We start from the raw sequence: 20,451 nt of genomic DNA on the forward strand, positions 1-20,451 counted from the left end.
AGGACCCTCACATCCTTCTTAAAATGATGACCAGAACTGCACACAATACTCTAGTTGTGGCTCAACCAGAGCTTTATAAAAGTTCAGCATAACTTCCCTGATTTTGTACTCTGCCTCTTATGAAGCTCAAGATCCCATATACTTTGCTAATTACTCTCTTAATATGTCTTGCCACCATCAAAGATCTATTTACATGAACCCCTAAGTCCATCTGTCCCTGCACACACTTTAGAACTGTACCGTTAAGTCTGTATTGTCTTTCCTTATTCCTTCTGCCAAACTGTATCACCTCACACTTCTCTGTATTAAATGCCACTTTATTCTCTGCCACTTGTCTGTCCCTTCTGCTAGTCTATCTATGTCCTGTTGCATTTGATTAGTGTCATCCTTACTGTTTGCCACATCTCCAAGCTTGGTATTATCGGCAAATTTTGAAATTATACCCTGTATTCCAATATCCAAGTTATTTTCATATATCAAAAAGAAGCAGTGGTTGTAGCACTGACTTGAGGTCTTCAATCCTCCACTCTCAAAAACAACCATTTTACCATGACTCTCTGTTTTCTGTCTTTAAGCCAATCTTTTTTTATCCAAGCTGACTCTGACCCTCCTATTCCATGAGCCTCAATATTGTTAGCCAGCCTTTTATGTGGTACCTTGTCAAATGCTTTCTTAAAGCCCACATAGACAACGTCCATTGCATTCCCTTCAACTTTCTCTGTTACGTCATCAAAAAATTCAGTTAGTCAACTTGATCTGCCTATTACAAATCTGTGCTACTCTCAATTAACTCAAACCTCTCCAAGTTTTTTTTATTCATTCATGGGATGTGGGCGTCGCTGGCAACGACAGCATTTATTGCCCATCCCACAGTGCTGTTAGGAAGGGAGTTCCAGGATTTTGACCCAGCGAAGGAACGGTGATATAGTTCCAGGTCAGGACGGTGTGTGGCTTGGAGGGGAACTTTCAGATGGTGGTGTTCCCATGCATTTCAGCCCTTGTCCTTCTAGATGGTAGAGGTCGTGGGTTTGGAAGGTGCTGTCTAAGGAGCCTTGGTGTGTTGCTGCAGTGCCTGTTGATTTTTTTCCCCCTGATTATTGTTTCTAAAATCTTACCCACCACCTATGTTAAATCGACCAAACTGTAGCTACTAGGAATTTACACACTTGTTCTCTGGTACCTCCCCCAAATCTAGAGAAGATTGGAAGATTATGGCAAGCCCTTCCACTATCTCCACCCCCACTTCCTTGAGCAACCTGGGATGCAGGCCACCTGGACCAGGTGACTTAGCCATTCTAAGCATAGCCAGCCTTTCCAATACGTCCTGCCTATCAATTTTAATCCCATCTATTACCTCTGCCTCTCCGCTTCTACTGATATTTTGTCAGCATCATCTTCATTAGTAAACACCAGTACAAAGTAGTCATTAAGTATTTTAGCCTTGCCCTCTTTTGTCCTTAATAGGCCCCACCCTGCCTCTTTCTACCTGCTTACTACTTACATGCTGGTAGAAGATTTTTGTTTTTATATATACAATCTTGTAGAACAGCAGTGAAATCATCTTCGTTCTGAACAAACTGTAATAATCGCTAATCTTTTTTCCCCAAAAGAGTTCCTCATCTAAAAGAAAATGTACCAGACATCAGAAGCCTGGGAACCCTGGTAAGAATATGTTCACTGTACACACAGCAATATCCTTCACAAACACATGCAATATAGGTACCATACATACTCAAGTGCTGTAAAAAGTCAATCAAAATGTTCTGAAGTGGTTCAAAGAGAAAATTAAAAAAGGAGGTAAGGGAAAATGTACATAGCTTATGGAGAGAGAGTGACCATTAGATGAAGTAGTGGGTTATACAGTGTATTCCTATGGAAAGATTGCACTGAGGCTCATCAGTGACAAACAGCACAATGTGGTTAAATGTAAGGTACTAAGGAAGTAAAAATAGCATCTATGTGTACTCAATGGGTGGATAGACCTTGCCCTGGGCAAGTTGAAAGAGACCTAGCAGTGTCAGTTAACTCATTGCTCGGTGCATATGGACAGTGAGGGAGCAGTAAAGAAAGCAAATAGGAAGCTAGGCTATATTCAAGTCCCCACACGTCACTGCCTTGCTGCTGTTGCTTTATCACTGATAATTGACCTGTGTCTGAATGGAATTTCTTGTTTTAAAAGAAAAAAAATGCCAACCCCAATTTTTGTACAAATTAGTGCAAATGTTGCTTTCTTTCCCGTTGTTGTGGAATGACTGTATCTTAATCCTTTTAAGTAATGTCTTGCACAGAAAACACCAAGAGGTTCAACATTTTCTAGTCATTTTAAAGACTTTAGCACTCAAGATCTGTGTTAATTGCCTGCCACCTGCACAGTTAACAGCCTGTCTGCATTTCACATTGACGACTGAAGCTTATGTTGACCTTCCTGTGCTCCATTCCTCTGCTATTGCTCACGTGGCTTGGTGCTGTAACCTTCCCTCATCGCTCGTGTGGAGTATAAACATCAGAACAATAGCCTGTTCCTGTGCTATACATTCTAGAAATAATCTATTCCTTGTTTCCTTCTGACTGAACTTGCTTTAAAATTACAGAAATAGTGACTGTCTTTACTGCCACCTGCATGTTCCTCTTGTAATGTTTGCTTATGTATAACACTTGATGCTGAACTTAATTGATTGCTTCACTCTCCTCCATCTGTATCACCATCAGGAGCCTTTTGGGTGGTGGTTCTTTCTCTTTAGCTGCAGTTACAGTGAATCTTCAGAAGGTGGTGGCGTTTAACCCTTTACCTTCCTCAGTTAAATAGCACTCTGAATTTGCTAATCTCACATCACCCTTTTAGACAGCACGTGTCCTTTCCTACGGTTTTTTGTATTACTGCTGGCGAGCTGTTAATGTTCTTCAGTACTTGCCTACATGACAACTGACTTTGACCGCAGTGCTGTGAAGAGCTTTGAGATATCCTGAGGAGGTGGAAGGTGACTTAAAAATGACCAAAGGTCCAGAACTGCGATTCTACCACCAGGTGACCTCAGCAGACAGTGAACAGAACAACCTGTTGGCAAAAAAAAATGTATAATGCAGAATTTCCATCTGATTCGGGGATTAGCACAGCACAAATGATCTGCACTCGGGCAGATAGGAAAGTTAGGTACTGTTGTCAACATTAAACCATAATTAATGCAGAGTATTTCAATCATCATGACTGGAATTGGAAGTTAACAGCGGTTCTGGATCAAGAGCAGTGAGAGCAGAATATTGGGACAAGGAGCACAGTTCAGTAATTTGTGAATGCACTCTGATAACGATACGCATTTAGTCCACAATAGTCAAACATGCAACAAACAACTTGAGTGGTCCTCTTGCTGTCTTCAATTCTTTAGTTTCCTTACAATGTGGAAGAGAAGAGACAAGAAAGGAGGCAGCTACTTCTGCCTCTTTATGAAGTAATTTACATTCAGTCAGGTGCAACCCCCGTGGTGGAAGATTTTCTGTTTTGATTGCTGAATTTTTTCTTAACATTTCCATTTTTTTTAGAACACGTCAGCAAGCAGGAAGAAGCCCCACAAAGGAGCAGCCTTCTTAACCGACGCAGTCCTAGGCTAAATCCTGGTCAGTGTGCTGATGCCAATCTGATTTCTCAAGCACACGACAGTATGAATCCAAACTCCCAAACCATCACCAAGAGCCCCATCGGAGAACCTGAGGTCAGCAAGGCACCGTCTTCCAACAAACAGCTCAAGAAAAGTCCGCAGTCACGGTCACTATCGTGGCGACGTTCCAGCTTCAAGGGTGGTAAAGGGCGGAAATCCCTGCCACCGATCCACCATGACGCAACAGGTGAGGAAGGACGAGAGTTGTTTGTTTAGCAAACATGGTGCCTGTTTTGAAAACTTTACTCAGTTATATCTGCAGAGAGAAACAAGCTTATTTTCTGCCCTTTTGTTTTGAGATTCTTTCATGGAGTATGGGAGCAATCAACCTAGCTGCATGCAGCACTGTAAAACCTGTTCAAAGTTCCATGTGCTTTGTGTATCGGGGAAGTATTTCCACAGAATTATTTACACACATATTAGCAGTTTGGCCATGCCCACCATCATATTCCTGCCAGCAGCATTAATGGCTTGTGAGCAATCCACCTTTGGGCTTGCACAATTTCTCCTACGGCCCACTTTGCTTTTGAAGAATTTTCGCCAGTGTATTTTAGATGCACCATTTGTAGACGCTTATATGATTGGTATCAATAGGGTTGTCAGGATTACAGGTTGATGCTCGCAGTCCTCAGCTGTGTGAGATACCATGTGGAACGTAGATTGTTCCCTAGCTTTGGAGTGTAGGAGAGGAGAGAGCTGGGGTGATTGCTGTCATGTTCCCTCCAGAGGCTGCATTTGGTGAGGCTTTGACACTGTCCTGGAGGTAATCCTGTTACTCTGCCTGTAGAAGCCATATAGTGAAAGAAAGAGAGAACTCAGTAACTTGTTCCCGCTTTCCCCCCCATATCCTTTGATCCCTTTAGACCCAAGAGCTATATGTAACTCCTTCTCAAAAACATACAATGGTTTGGCCTCAACTGCTTTCTGTGGTAGCGAATTCCACAGGCTCACCACTCTCTGGGTGAAGAAATTTCTCCTCATCTCAGTCCTGAAAGGTTTACCCTGTATCCTTACACTATGACCCCTGCTTCTGGACTCCCCCCACCATCGGTCATAGTTACAGAGCTTCAAGCATCAGTGTCCTTCCCTTGAGAAACACCAGAACAACAAACTCGTGTAAGTCCACAGGATGCAGCACAGGAAAAGATGTAAGGGCATTGGTGGCCAGAATAGAGTGATAAATAAACGAAATAGGATTATAGAACAGAAACTTCAGGGTCTTGTATTGAGCCAACACAGAGCATTGGTTCATTTCTGACTTTTAAGAAAGGACTTTGTGGCCCTGGAAAAGATACAGCAAAGGACTACTCATCTGATACTTGGCATCAGATGCCTGAGCTAAAGGGGTGGCTGAATGAGCTGAGTTTGCTTACGATAGAGGAGAGTGAAAAGAGATCTTACTGACATATTCAGGATCCTTCTGCGTATCAACAAATTTAATGCTGAGAACTTGTTCACCGTGGCCCAGGAATCACCAAAAGGGACACGGGGATGAAGCTTGGAACGGGAGGTGGATAGACGGCTCAGGTAGAACCATTTCACAGAAATGTTGGTTAATATTTTGATTTTGCTGCTCTGGGAGGTGATCGAGGCTGGCAACACCTGTAATGTAAGGAGGAGTTGGCATAAGGCAAGAACACCAATGGATGGATGTAGCTTGAATTTGTGAAATCTGGAGTTGTCCAGATGGACCAAAAAGGACGTTTCCGGCCTGTGCACTTCTATGTTCACGTGTTCCTGTGTAATTCTGAAACTTGTAATGTGCCTCTCAGTGTTCTTAAGCAGTGTTCGGTGTCCTTGACTGGGAAATATATGTGAACAGAGTCAGGCTGAAATGTGGTGCACTCCATAGTTGAATAGCTGACTGACACCCACTCTCTAGGCTCATAACATGAAGAATTTCAGCCTGAGAAAGTTGTGGGAAGGTAAAGCCTTAATCCAGCAAGAGACAGTGATGTAGCATCTTTGTCTGGTTTTCAGGCGCTAAATGGGTGCCTAACCTTCAATATGGCGTGCAGGGACACATTCTGTATGAGCTGAAAGTGCATTCTCTGCCACGTTGGTATAGGCAAGAAAAAAGGCATTCAGGTTCCGTGCCTAAAACAGACATTAAGCCCTATGTAAATGAGTGGTCTGATACCTGGCTGAGGCCCCCTGTGCAAAATTGGGTTGCCTTGAACCTGTGCTGGGCCAGGGGCACTTATATAAAGCAGGTCTAAAGGGACCACTGGAGACTTTCACCAAAAAGGTAAATTTGTAAAAAAGCAGTTACCTGATTGTGGAGTTGGGGAGTTTCCAAGTTGACCACCCCTCTGGATTACTGCCTCAACCCCCCATGCTGGAGTCCCATTCGACACCTACCAGCTTGTCTTCACTTGTCTGGTTGCAGCAGATCTCCACAGCTTGCCAGTCTGTTTAAATGTGACCCAGTCTCTGGTGCGTCTTTAACTTACCCGAGGCAACCTTAATAACGAGCAGCCATTTTTAAAATTTAGTCAAAAACGCAATAAGAGCTGCAATGCTGTTACTCAAATGCCAATAATAATGAAAAACAAAACAGACACACATTTATGGATTTCTGTGCAACACCTTTTTACTGACTCTCATTCACACACCTGCAAGGAAGAACAATCGGTGCAATATTAACATCACATGATTTATCACAAGCAATAGAGAAGCCAGGAGCTGAATTTATATCCTTAATCTGCTGGCTGGTGATATCAGTGTCCATTTTCATTGCTCTGGCCCTCATGGTCATTGTAGCAATTTCAACCCCCCTAATTATGAAAATCTTTTCAAATTAAATTCAAATGCCGATCAGTTTTTTAAAAAACGCCGACCGTAATATTTCGCACAGTACTCATGACAAATGTGGCAAACTTAAGTTTCCTGTAATAAATTAAAAAATTTTAGTAGGAGAACAGCCTCTACAGGGGCCGCAGTTAGTTACTTTATTGATGTATACATCTGTGAGCGACTCACATGATTGGTTAGCAGGTCGTACGTAAACCATTAACGCGATGATGCATGACGCATTTTGCTTGGCAAAACAGTGCAACTGTAACTTATGATTTTTGATCCAAGCAAGTTTTCGATAGAATTTCATTTTTTTGTGAATGAACATTTCACGTTCTAGCCGTTGTGTTAAAATATTCCTTGTCGAGATTTTTTAGATATCTGATATTTTTAAATTAGCAATACATTTAGATAACTCTTTTCAAAAAGTTGATGGAGAACAAATGGACTTGATCGACTACGGTCGGGAGCTGCATGCGAGTCCTTAATGAGCTACAGGATGCCGACTACCTGGCCTACCCATTTGGCACAGTGATCATTCCTGTAGTCAAATTTCTAGGCCAGTATGTTCAGGATAGACAGAGAAAAACATAAAATTGAGCCAAGGATTTCTTCTTTCTTCACACATTGTCACCAGATCAGAAAGAAGCCTGAAATTCAGAAGCAGTTGGGTAAAACGGCTGGGCTTCAGTAGAACATCGAAACATCTACTTCTGACTAAGGAATTGATCAAACAGTTGCGGTCTGTTCTTTCTCACAGTTCATGTGTCTGCTTTTGTGTCAAGTTTATCTTCATTGGAAGAATATAAAGGCCATTTTAATGTTAAACCATGTCTAAATTTGAAGGGTTTGGAGCAAGTGCTGAGTTTCTTCAGCTGCCGCCTGCTTGACGTGGTCTTTGCATTAGTACGAGGTTGAATATGGACCCCACAACTTGTAATGGTGCTTCACTATTGCATAGATAAAATCTGGAAGCTATGTCCAGTCAAGTAGATCACTGAAGGAGTGCAATATTTGCGGGGTCATCATACCTTGAGGCACCTGTAAATATATACTGAAGCTTACAATTTTAAAGGGAGTGCAGGAGCAGACACACCTGGGGGATATATGTGCACAAATCTATGAAGATGGTAGGGCAGGTTGAGAAAGTGGTTAAAAAGGTATATGGAATCCTGGGCTTGCTATTAAAAAAAAAAGCATTGAGTGCAAAAGCAAGGAGGTTATGATGAAATAAAAACAGAAAACGCTGGGATATTCAGGTTGGGCAGCATCTGTGGAAAGAGAAACCGTTAATGTTTCAGGTTTCAAAAGAGCTGAACTCGAGATGAGATGTGAGTGATGGTCCTTGACATCAAGGCAGTATTTGACTGAGTGTGGCATCAAGGCGTCCTAGCAAAATTGTGGTGTTGTAGGCCAATCATCTCAGTCCCAGGACATCACTGCAGGAGTTCCTCAGGGTAGTGTCCTAGGCACGGCCATATTCAACTGCATCATCATTGACCATCGCTATCATAAGGTGAGAATTGGGGACGTTCGCTGATTGCACAGTGTTCAGTACCATTCATGAATCTTGAGGTAATGAAGCAGTACATGCCTGCATGCAGCAAGATCTGGACAACATTCAGGCTTGGACTGATAAGTGGCAAGTAACATTCGCACCACACAAGTGCCAGGCGATGATCATCTCCAACATGAGAGAATCTAACCATCTCCCCACGACTTTCAACAGCATTGTTATCACTGATTCCCTCACTATCAACATCCTGGGGTTTGCCATTGACCTGAAACTTAACTGGACCAGCCATTTAAATATTGTGACTACAAGAGTAGGTCAGGGGCTGGGAATTCTGACTCTCCAAAGCCTGTCCACCATCTACAAGGCACAAGTCAGGAGTGTGATGGAATTTGCCTGGATGAGTGCAGGTAAAACAACACTCGAAGAAGCTCGACGCCAGCCAGGACAAAGCCAGCCCACTTGATTGACACCACATCCACCACCTTCAACATACACTCCCTCCCCCACCAACACACAGTGGCAGCAGTGTGTACCATCAACAAGTTGCACTACAGCAACTCACTAAGCCTCCTTAGACAGGACCTTCCAAACATTGATAGATTTTTGTTAAACATTAAGGGCACAAAGCCAAGGTGGATAGATGGAGGTAAGCTACAGATCAACCACCATCTCATTGAATGGTGGAACAGGCTCAAGAGGCTCTATGGCTTCCTGGTCTTGTGTTCCTAAAATCTATGTCTCAAGAAAATCACAAATAGATTATCTGGTCATTATCATTTTCTGTTTGTTGGGGTCTTGGCTCCTGCGTTTCCTACTTTACAAGAGTGACCATGCTTGAGAAGTGCTTCATTGGCTGTGAAGCACTTTGAGATGTCCTGATGTAATGGAAGGTGCTGTATAAAGACAAGTCTTTCTTTATGCTGCCTTGTCTAGTGCAATGAGTTGCTTTTTAATGGTGGTGTAACCAGCTTCATTTTGAGCCACAGTCCAGTCAATAGAAACAACCTACATTATACCATTTCTTTTCTGCCTCAAACTATTTTTCTCAAGTTTTTATGTTGCTCTCCCCTTTTAGAAGGTGAACGACTGGAGCAATGCAATATTGCAGCATAAATAAATATGTGTATCCTGGGATTATGGTCACTCAGTGATGCTTATCAAAATCACACGATTCCCAAATATACAACTGAAAACTACCAGTGTAGCTCTTAACATGATGCCTGTTCTTCAACAAATGAGGCTGGAGTTTCTTTTTCAGTAATTCAGAATAATTGGTGCATTTCTTTTAAACGCTTACCATTTCAGGAGCATAAATATTCTAAAGTTGGAAACTGAAGAGTTTTTAAATGCATTTTACCTCTAGCTTTTCAACTTTATCCATTTCTTCAGAGATCTGTGAGGGGATCAGCACGGATCTGCCTGAAGATGAAAGGCTGGCACTGCTGTTTCACGCATGTCTGGAGGTATGAAAGTTCAGAGATCCAATTTGCTTACGATAAGTTCTGACATTGGTGTAATAACTGCGATTTCAGTAAAATGTAACGGTGGAGGTGTGAAATTTCCATGTCGTGTCCAACGTGAACTGTTTTGAGCACAATTATAGATTTGGATGTACGATAAATTTGTTTGTGTGTTTCTTATGTTTCCTGTCGCCCCCACACCCCACAGTCACACCCAAGGGAGTGAGTGGTACTCTGCTTCTGGGGTTGCAGCAGTGCTGCAGGGAGGAGTGGACTTTAAACTCGAGCCAGGACACCTTTTTCCCCTTTTTTGGGGGGAAATCTTTAAACTCCACCAATTTTCACTGGTGTTGCAGTTACTCGGGAAATCACAAACTTGTGGCTAGTTTTGAGCCATTATGTACCGGCTTAACTCCAATGGACCTCAGCATCTGTATATATCTAAGGATATTTTTCTTTTGGCTGTCAAGTTTTTTGGTATGGCCAGATGTAAAGCTGTTAATGTTTCTATCTCAGTATACTCTGCAGAAGCTGCAGCGCTCCTTGGAGCCACGAGAGGACTTCAATCTGGATGCCTTTCAAACAGATGGTGAGTTGGAAATATCTTCAGTTTGTCTGTAATTTATCCTCCAAGTAAAGCTTTCCTTTTTTCTAGTTAAGTTGAGCACCCGTGGGTGGCATTACACTTTTGCCTTACCACGAGCAGTATATCATCTACAAGCGCTTGGCACCCCCATGGACCAGGTTTATGCTGCCATTCTATTCTTGAGTCTCTCCAATTCTGGTCCCCAGCACGGGCACATACTGTTGATCGCGTGAAGAGGAATTAACCAGCTGTTTCCTGCTGGCCTCCTGCTTCTAGCACCTCTGGCGCTGTGATATCCTCGAAAGCATGAAGTAACACATTTCACAGACACTCTTCCTGTGCAACCAGACTCCAACCCTGCAGCCTGTGACCTGGATCCCTGGTGCAGAATGAAGCAGAGCAATGTTCATCTCTACTGTTCCACAGAATCTAGACTGTTCAGACCTGAGTTATGCTGTCACTTGGTGCGCATGACGTAGGGGTTTAACATCATGTGGAGTCAGTTACAATCCGATCAGCCATGATCTTACTGAATGGCAGAGCAGGCTCAAGGGGCCGAGTGGCCTACTCCTGCTCCTAATTCGTATCTTTGGCTTTGCCATGTTGAAAATATGGCATGCAATTGCAGCTAAAGATTCAATGGTGGAATAAGAAAACTTCCCCTCAGTCTTGGCTCTTGCTGAGGCAAGCTGCCACAGTGAGTTTTTCAGCTTCAGATTGTGAACAAGAACTTTTTGATCTTCCCTTGCAGAGCTGTATGTAGTTGAATTGTATGATGTTTTCAAATCCCTCCATATGGCCTTGACCCTTCCAATCTCTTTAGCATCCTCCAGCCTTACAACCCTCTGAGATCTCTCCGCTCCTGAAGTTCAGGCCTCTTGTGCAACCCCAGTTTAACTGCTGCACTATTGGTGATTGTGCTTTCAGCTGCCTGAGTCCTAAGCTCTTGAATTCCCTTCCCATCCCACTACTCTCTCTACCTCCCTCTTTCCTCCTTTAAGATGCATCTTAAAACCTACTTCTTTGACCTAATGTTTGGTTGCCTGGCCTCCTTGCTGTGGCTTCTTGTTCAAATTTTTTTTTACTGATAAAGCTTTTGTTAAGTGCTTTGGGACCTTTTGCTACATTAAAGGTACTATATAAATGTAAGTTGTTGATGGGGCCTTTTGAAGTGAGCAGTTTTATCAGTTATGCAGTGCTCTAGCCTAGAGTTAAAGTAAAACTTTACTGCAAGCCACTTTCCATTAATTGTAGTTAAGCATGCAGTGTGGTGAGTAACTAGTGCTTGTCATCCATCTCTGCATAAGATCAGAAGTTCGAAAGCTGGTCAACCTGTCAGACTGACTGTGTATCTGAAAGTATAGAGAATAAAATAATAATGCTACATTGTGCAGGAATCGGAATTGGGAGATGGACCAATATGCAGCAGATGGAGTTGGGCCAACACTAATGCTAATTACAAGCTTTCATATAACTGGAGCTCAATTTTAAGTAAATACATTAATATTTAGCTTTGTACAGACTTATTTAATTCTGTCACAACACCTAAAATAGGTTTAAGAGAAAATAACCTCATCTGCCAAAATCATGTTGCAGCTCGGATTGATACATTTGTTGTGGAATGTCGTTTTGACTGGTATCTGAGGGAGGAGACCAGCTATTTAATTCAAATACAAACATCTTGTGACATTTGTTTAAGAATGTGTTTGGCACCTTTCACTGAAAATTAGTTGAGCACAGTTGGCCAAATGATAATCTCCTGTGCTGTATCATTCTAATTCTGCTTGGTTGTAGCCACCTTTTGTGAGCTATTTATTGGCCCATCTTTTTCACATAATGGAGAAGGAGGCAAACTGATCCAGAGAATTACAAAGAAAATAGGAGCAGAAGTAGGCCATTCGGCCCTTCGAGCCTGCTCCACCATTCATTATGATCATGGCTGATCATCCAACTCAGTAACCTGTTCCCGCTTTTGCCCCATACCCTTTAATCCCTTTAGACCCAAGAGCTATATCTTCTTGAGAACATACAATGTTTTAGCCTCAACTGTTTTCTGTGGTAGCGAATTCCACAAGCTCACCACTCTGGGTGAAGAAATTTCTCCTCATCTCCGTCCTGAAAGGTTTACCCCGTAACCTTAGACTATGACCCCTGGTTCTGGACTCCCCCACCATCGGGAACATCCTGCATCTACCCTGTCAAGTCCTGTTAGAATTTTAGAGGTTTCTATGAGATCCCCCCTCACTCTTCTGAACTCCAGCGAATATAATCCTAACCAACTCAATCTCTCCTCATACGTCAGTCCCGCCATCCCAGGAGTCAGTCTGGTAAACCTTCGCTGCACTCCCTCTATAGCAAGAGCATCCTTCCTCAGATAAGGAGACCAAAACTGCACACAATATTCCAGGTGTGGCCTCACCAAGGCCCTGTATAATTGCAGCAAGACATCCCTGCTCCTGTACTCAAATCCTCTCGCTATGAAGGCCAACATACCATTTGCCTTTTTTACTGCCTGTTGCACCTGCACGCTTACCTTCAGCGACTGGTGTACGAGAGCACCCAGGTCTCGCTGCATATTCCCCTCTCTCAGTTTATAGCCATTCAGAGAAGAATCTGCCATCCTGTTTTTGCTATCCACATTATACTGCATCGGCCATGCATTTGCCCACTCACTCAACTTGTCCAAATCACCCTGAAGCCTCTCTGCATCCTCCTGACAACTCACCCTCCCACCCAGTTTTGTGTCATCTGCAAATTTGGAGATATTACATTTAGTTCCCTCATCTAAATCATTAATATATATTGTGAATAGCTGGGGTCCTAGACCGATCCCTGCGGTATCCCACTAGTCACTGCCTGCCATTTGGAAAAAGACCCATTTATCCCTCCTCTTTGTTTCCTGTCTGCCATCCAATTTTCTATCCATCGCAATACACTACCCCCAATCCCATGCATTTTAATTTTACGCGCTATTCTCTTATGTGGGACTTTGTCGAAAGCCTTCTGAAAGTCCAAATAAACTATATCCACTGGCTGTCCCTCATCAACTTTGCTAGTTACATCCTCAAAGAATTCTAGTAGATTTGTCAGGCATGATTTCCCTTTCGTAAATCCATGCTGACTCTGCCTGATTCTACCACTGTTCTCTAAGTGCTCTGCTATAAAATCTTTGATAATGGACTCTAGAATTTTCCTCACTACCGACGTCAGGCTGACTGGTCTATAATTCCCTGCTTTCTCTCTACCTCCCTTTTTAAATAGTGCAGTTACATTAGCTACCCTCCAATCTGTAGGAACTGTTCCAGAGTCTATAGAATCTTGGAACATGATCACCAATGCATCCACTAGGGCCACTTCCTTAAGTACTCTGGGATGCAGACCATCAGGCCCTGGGGCTTTATTGGCCTTCAATCCCATCAATTTCCCCAGCACCATTTCTCTACTAATACTGATTTTCTTTAGTTCCTCTCTCTCACTAAGCCATGTGTTCCCCAACATTTCTGGTATGATATTTGTGTCCTCCTTTGTGAAGACAGAAGCAAAGTATGTATTTAGTTGGTCAGCCATTTCTTTGTTCCCCATAATAAATTCCCCTGTTTCTGACTGTAAGGGACCTACATTTGTCTTCATCAATCTTTTTCTCTTCACATACCTATAGAAACTTTTACAGTCAGTTTTTATGTTCCCCGCAAGCTTGCTCTCGTACTCTATTTTCCCCTTCTTAATCAATCCCTCCTTTGCTGAATTCTAAACTGCTCCCAATCCTCAGGTCTGTTTTTTCTGGCAAATTTATATCCCTCTTCCTCTGATCTAATGCTATCTAATTTCCCTTGTAAGCCATGGTTTGGCTACCTTTCCCGTTTTACTTTTGTGCCAGACAGGGATAAACAATTATTGCAGTTCATCCATGTGCTCTTTAAATGTTTACCATTGCCTATCCACTGTCATCCCTTTAAGTAACGTTTCCCAATCCGTCAAAGCCAACTCGAGCCTCATACCTTCGAAGTTTCCTTTACTAAGATTCAGGACCCTAGTCTCAGAATCAACTACGTCACTCTCCATCTTGATGAAGAATTCTATCGTATTATGGTCGCTCATCCCCAAGGGGCCTCGCACAACTAGATTGTCAATTATTCCCCTCTCATTACATAATACCCAGTCTAGGATGGCCTGTTCTCTAGTTGGTTCCTCAATGTATTGGTCCAGAAAACCATCCCATATACATTCCAAGAATTCCTCCTCTACGGTATTGTGACTAATTTGATTTTCACAATCTATATGCAGATTAAACTCACCTATAATTACAGATGTTCCTTTATTGCATGTGGCTCTAATTTCCTGTTTAATGCCATTCCCAACATCACTACAGTTTGGGGGTCTGTATACAACCCCCACTAACGTTTTTTGCCCCTTAGTGTTTCTCAGCTCTACCCATACAGATTCCACATTGTCAGAGCTAATATCCTTCCCCACTATTGCGTTAATTTCCTCTTTAACCAGCAATGCAACTCCATCGCTTTTTGCTTTTTGTCTGTCCTTCCTAAATACTGAATATCCCTGGATGTTCATTTCCCATCTCTGGTCACCTTGCAGCCATGTCTCCATAATCCCGACTATATCATACCCATTTACATCTATTTGCGCGATTAATTCATCCATTTTATTGCAAATGCTCCGCGCGTTAAGGCACAAAGCCTTAAGGCTTGTCTTTTTGACATTACTTGACCCCTTCCCACTATTTTTCACTGGAGCCCTGTTTGATTCTGGCCCTTGATTTCTCTGCCTATCACTTTTCTTCTTCCCCTTACTGTCTTTTGTTCTTGTCTTTGATCCCCCCCCTCCTCTGACTCCTTACAAAGGTTCCCACCCCTCTGCCATTTTAGTTTAAACCCTCCCCAACCACTCTAGCAAATACTCCCCCGAGGACATCAATCCCGGTCCTGCCCAGGTGTAACCCGTCCAGTTTGTACTGGTCCCACCTCCCCCAGAACCAGTCCCAATGTCCCAGGAATCTAAAACTCTCCCCCTCACACCATCTCTTCAGCCATGTATTCATCTGATATATCCTGCTATTTCTACTCTGACTAGCACGCGGCACTGATAGTAATCCTGAGATCACTACCTTTTGAGGTCCTACTTTTCAACTTACTTCCTAGCTCCCGATATTCTGCTTTTAGGACCTCATCCTTTTTTTTTTTACCTATGTCCAATGTGTACCACGACCACTGGCTGTTCACCCTCCCCCTTCAGAATGTACTGTAACCGCACTGAGACTTCCTTGACCCTAGCACCTGGGAGGCAACATACCATCCTGGAGTCTCTTTTGCGGCCATAGAAACGCCTATCTATTCCCCTTATAATTGAATCCCCTATAACTATTCCCACACTTTTTACTCCTCCCCTGTGCAGCAGAGTCAACCGTGATGCAACGAATTGGGCTGTTGCTGCTTTCCCCTGAGAGGCCATTCCCCCCCAACAGTATCCAAAGCAGTATATCTGTTTTGCAGGAGAATAGCCACAGGAGATTCATGAACTGCCTGCCTAGTCCTCTTGCTCTGCCTGGTGGTCACCCATTCCCTTCCTGCCTGTGGAGTCTGAGCCTGTGGTGTGACCATCTCTATACGTGCTTTCCACGTTGCTCTCTGCCTCATGGATGGTCCACAGCAGTGTCCCTAGCTGCTGCTCCAGCTCCGAAACCCGGGCTTCCAGGAGCTGCAGCTGGAGACACTTCCTGCACACATGCTGGTCCCGGACACAGGAAGTGTTCCTGGTTTCCAACATTGAGCACACCACGGCTTTGAGCATTTATATCACAGAACAGGTCTGTGCTGCCATTTATGCTCCACATGAGCCTCCTCCCACATTACTTCATCTCACCCTATCAGTATATACTTCTATTCCATCCTCCCTCATGTTTATTTACCTTCCCCTTAAATGATATTCACCTCAGCTACTACTTGTAGTGAGTTCCACATTCTGACCACTCTCTGGGTCTGTTTACTGCCATGACTCAGACACTCCAACCCACCAGACCTATTGTGATGCTTTGTGCAGTTGTAAGATGCGCTGTTTCCTGAAAGTGGAGTCACTTCTATTCAGGGCAGTCTAATCGAGAGTTGTGTGTTAGTCATCTGCTACAGTAAATTGGCAACCGTACAACATTGAACCTGGATCCAGCAAAGGCTTTGATCATTTGTTCCCCATAAAAGACTGGTGCAACATCTGAGAGGAACTAAAGCAAAATAACATCGATCACAATGCTTAATGCAGAAATCATTAACAGATGTTGGGTATTCTCTCGCACTATTTCTTTCTCTTGTTGGGTCTGTCTGTCTTTCTCTTTCCTTTTCTCTCTTTCTCACTCCTCTCTGCCTTTTTTTCTCCTTTCTTTCACCTTGACCCATAGCTCTGATTGGGAATGTGGATGATCTCTTTCCAAGTCTTTTCGATGGATACACTGAAATCAGTCACTATACAAGTACATCTTGAATTGTTGCCTCTCTAAGATTGGGCTTTAACTGCCAAACAAAATGTATTAAACAGTAAAGAGAAGTGAATAGTACCAATAATACAACAGTCATTAGTAAGATATTTGTGAAGTAGAAAATAATAAATAGCTCACAGCTGCTGCATTAAATCAGATCAAAGCTCTTTCTAAATAGCAGTTCTCTTTTTAATCACCGTCCAGGGAGTTTATCTGGAGTTTATCCTGTCCTTTGTCTGCTTCTGCTGAGTGGTACAGTCAGGATTAGGAAGTTGGTGCACAGCCCGTGCCCCAGCGTTCCATGGTGCTCTATGTTTTACCTCTGACTTGATCTTTTATTGGTTGTACCTGCAGCCTCTGATATTTCCAATGACTTTAAACGCATCATTGAGACGATGAAACTAGATGGGACACTGAGGAAATGCACAGAGAAACCAGATGAGTAAGTAACCCAAGTGGAGAGGCAAGTGTTTAAGCTTCTGTTGGAGAGGCCACGTTAATGATTCTTGTAGTTATTGATGCGGCTTTGATTATCTAACTGTATAAAACATGCTCTCCTTTTGTTCCCTGCTGGAAAGCCATGCTCAGCCACAGCCAGTGCTGCTTGGTGACCAGCCACGAGGGAGATGTGAGCATGAGTCACTGCCTGGCAGTGTAATTTTCCCAACTGCTCGGTGGCCTCGTGGAAAGGATCTGACTATCAGTCAGTCTGCATTGGTATTGTCTGAGATTGCTGCATCGCGGAACTGCAGCCGTGAATGTTTATCCTACCACACAATGGTTCCTCAATTTATTAAATGCCTGGAGAAGGCCAATTATTTTCACTACCTCTCCCCAAAGACCAGACACCATTGAATGGCACTGGGCTGCATAATTCCTGATGTAGCGCAGTTACTGCATGCTTCTCCTTGTTCTGATGCATGCAGCTTTGTTTATTCAATGGTGTCTGATACTAGTGTACAGAATCAATTGCTGACAGTGTGTAGTATACCTGCCAGTGACCTCTTTCAGTACCAGTATTTGTGACTTCGATGGTGTTTATTTTTCAGCATTCTTCCTACACCAGAAACAGAGAAGATGATGATGCAGCTAAAGGATGACATTTCCAGGTAGGATCTCCCAACCTCTTATTTCATGTCAAAACTCTCTACTGCAGTGCCAGGTCTTAAAGGGGCTTTTTGCCCAGTAAGCTATCTTAGAAACCCAGGAACTCTGGTATCAGTCATGGCTCAATTGGTAGCAATCTCGCCTCAGAGTAGGATGGTTGTGGGTTCAAATCTCGCTGCAGGTCATGAGCTCAAAAATCTAGGATGATACTCCAGTGCAGTACTGAGGGAGTGCTGCACTGTCAGAGATGCCATCTTTTGTATGAGACGTTAAACTGAGACCCTATTTTCTTTCGGATGAGTTTAAGAAGATCCCATGGCACTATTTCAAAGAGTAGGGGCATTAACCCTGGCCAATATTTATCCCTCAATCATCATCGTATGTACATATTGTCTGGTCATTATCACATTGCCGTTTGTGGGAGCTTGCTGCGCACAAATTGGCTGCCGCGTTTCCTGTATTACAACAGTGACTACACTTCAAAAGTACCTCATTGGCTGCAAGTCGCTTAGAGAAGTCCTGTGGTCATGAAAAGTTATAAAAGCAGGTCTTTCAACTATCAGCACAGCTGCATTGTTTGATAACTGACCATTTAATGCTACACATTCATATTATTTCTACTCTCAGGTTGGAGGGAGATCGCCAGACTAATAGTTAAAAAAGAACAAGAGCCTGAGTCCGAGGACTGAACTGGCTATTGTAGAGCTCCCACTGTCTGATCAGCTGAGTTAAATCATTGTGGATCAGGGATAGAACCTGCAGTCTTCAATGTGCGTCAGAGACTGAACCATTGGGGACACTGTTCTCTTTCGAGCACGTTGAGCTGCACTGGAGTTGATGGCATTCAATTCTTGTGCCCAAAAATAAGAGGAAAGCTCTCAGAAATTCCCATCTTAAGGCAACACTGTCACCTTTTAGTGTCAGTCATGGCTCAGTTATCTGGTCATTATCATTTTTATTTGTGTGAATTTGCAGTTTGCAAATTGGCAATTCCTACATTACAGCAGTGACTACACTTCTTCAAAAATACTTTGCTTGTAAAGTGTTTTGGAAAGTCCTGAGATTGTGTAAATGCTATATAATGCAAGTTATTTCTTTAAACACCGACTGTATTCTCTCACCTCAATGGGTGAAATGAGTTTGTGAATCATAGCTATTGGCAGTGCACTGAAGCTCCAGATACTGGTGGCTCACGAAGAGGAAGCTGGGCACTGATCCATGGCAGGGTAAGAGAGCACAGAGCTAGTGCCTCAGTCAGTGTGTTACATCAAGTCACCAGTCCCATTACCTACCTGCTGGTGGTGCTGTTGGTCTTATTGGTCTTAAACATCAGGGCTGTAATAGCTTTAATCTATAAGGATAGCACTTACATCCAAACTGGGAGAGCCATCAGTGTTGGAGGTGGTTCTGTTCAGGAGATCTTGGTGTTTGTATGTAGCTTTGTATTTCAGCACTTTAATTCCTTCCCTTGTGTCCAGGGAGCTGGCTCGCCTTGGGGGTGTCGTTCCACAAGTGTCAACAGTTTCTGGTGCTTGTCCAAGCAATTACTCTTTACATTAGAGCATAGAATATCTGCAGGCTAATGTCCACCCTAGCCATTCCTGGCAGACCAGTGTCATAGATGTGCCCCGGCACCTTGACACTACCCTGGCTGAGGTTCAGCTAACATAGGACACAAACAGGGCACTAAACCGAGACACTCCAGGCCTGTCTGGCTTGATCCTAGAGCACACTTATGGCACTGAACTATCAGGAGAGCATTCAGCAGCTTGGTGTCAAGGTGAGGGAGAAACGAATAGGAATGGAATCGAGGCCAAGCTATTTCAGGCAATGAGTGTTAATATTGGCAGTGATTAGATTTGCATGGGAAAAAGTGGACAGTTTTAATGTACTTACACGTGTGTGTGTATGTGTAAATAAATGTGAGAATATGATGCATGATATCGTGGAGGGGCAACATGATCGAGGTTTACAAAGTTATAAGCGGCATGGACAGAGTGGATAGTCAGAAGCTTTTTCCCAGGGTGGAAGAGTCAGTTACTAGGGGACATAGGTTTAAGGTGAGAGGGGCAAAGTTTAGAGGGGATGTGCGAGGCAAGTTCTTTACACAGAGGGTGGTGAGTGCCTGGAACTTGTTGCCGGGGGAGGTGGTGGAAGCAGGTACCATAGAGACGTTTAAGAGGTATCTTGACAAACACATGAATAGGATGGGAATAGAGGGATACGGACCACGGAAGTGCAGAAGGTTTTAGTTTAGGCAGGCGTCAAGATCGGCGCAGGCTTGGAGGGCCGAATGGCCTGTTCTTGTGCTGTACTGTTCTTTGTTCTTTGGAAACAACAGTACAATTCCTTGTGGACCACATCTGAGAAACATAAATTGACATTAGATATTCCAGAATGTGGAAACTAAGCAGGTGTGCGTGCAGTTTAGTCCCTTAATAGTTTGCGATGTAATAATTATGTCAAAAATTTTATTCTGGGCTCCCCAATTACTCAGAGTAACTGAGTCCTGCAGACCAGGATAATTCCATCTTCAATCCCCAATCTCGGTTTACTGATCCCAGCTTAGTAGCAAGTGCCCTGTGATTCACCCCGGGGTAACTGGGTGCCCTGTGATTCACCCCGGGGTAACTGGGGGGGCCCCGCGATTGACACCCCGGGGGTAACGGGGGGGCCCCGCGATTGACACCCCGGGGGTAACGGGGGGGCCCCGCGATTGACACCCCGGGGTAACTGGGGGGGCCCCGCGATTGACACAGCAAAGAAGGACTAAGATTGATAAGGAAGGTAAAATTAAGAGTACGAGAAAAAGCTAGCTAGAAATATAAAGCCAGATAGTAAAAGTTTCT

At 43.5% G+C, this 20,451-nt stretch overlaps 1 protein-coding gene across 1 annotated transcript in view; it reads left to right on the forward strand.

The window, feature by feature from the left end:
• Positions 1–20,451, forward strand: part of LOC137355595 (Kinetochore-associated protein DSN1 homolog) — a 41,685-nt gene that overhangs the window by 7,976 nt on the left and 13,258 nt on the right. Inside the window, exons 3-8 of the mRNA XM_068020892.1 lie at positions 1,611–1,662; positions 3,538–3,840; positions 9,355–9,428; positions 9,942–10,014; positions 16,850–16,937; positions 17,545–17,604. Coding sequence (XP_067876993.1) covers positions 1,611–1,662; positions 3,538–3,840; positions 9,355–9,428; positions 9,942–10,014; positions 16,850–16,937; positions 17,545–17,604 — 650 coding nt within the window. The remainder of the gene's footprint in view (positions 1–1,610; positions 1,663–3,537; positions 3,841–9,354; positions 9,429–9,941; positions 10,015–16,849; positions 16,938–17,544; positions 17,605–20,451) is intronic.

Source organism: Heterodontus francisci, chromosome 43 (genome assembly GCF_036365525.1).
Source record: "Heterodontus francisci isolate sHetFra1 chromosome 43, sHetFra1.hap1, whole genome shotgun sequence".
NCBI lineage: Eukaryota > Metazoa > Chordata > Chondrichthyes > Heterodontiformes > Heterodontidae > Heterodontus > Heterodontus francisci.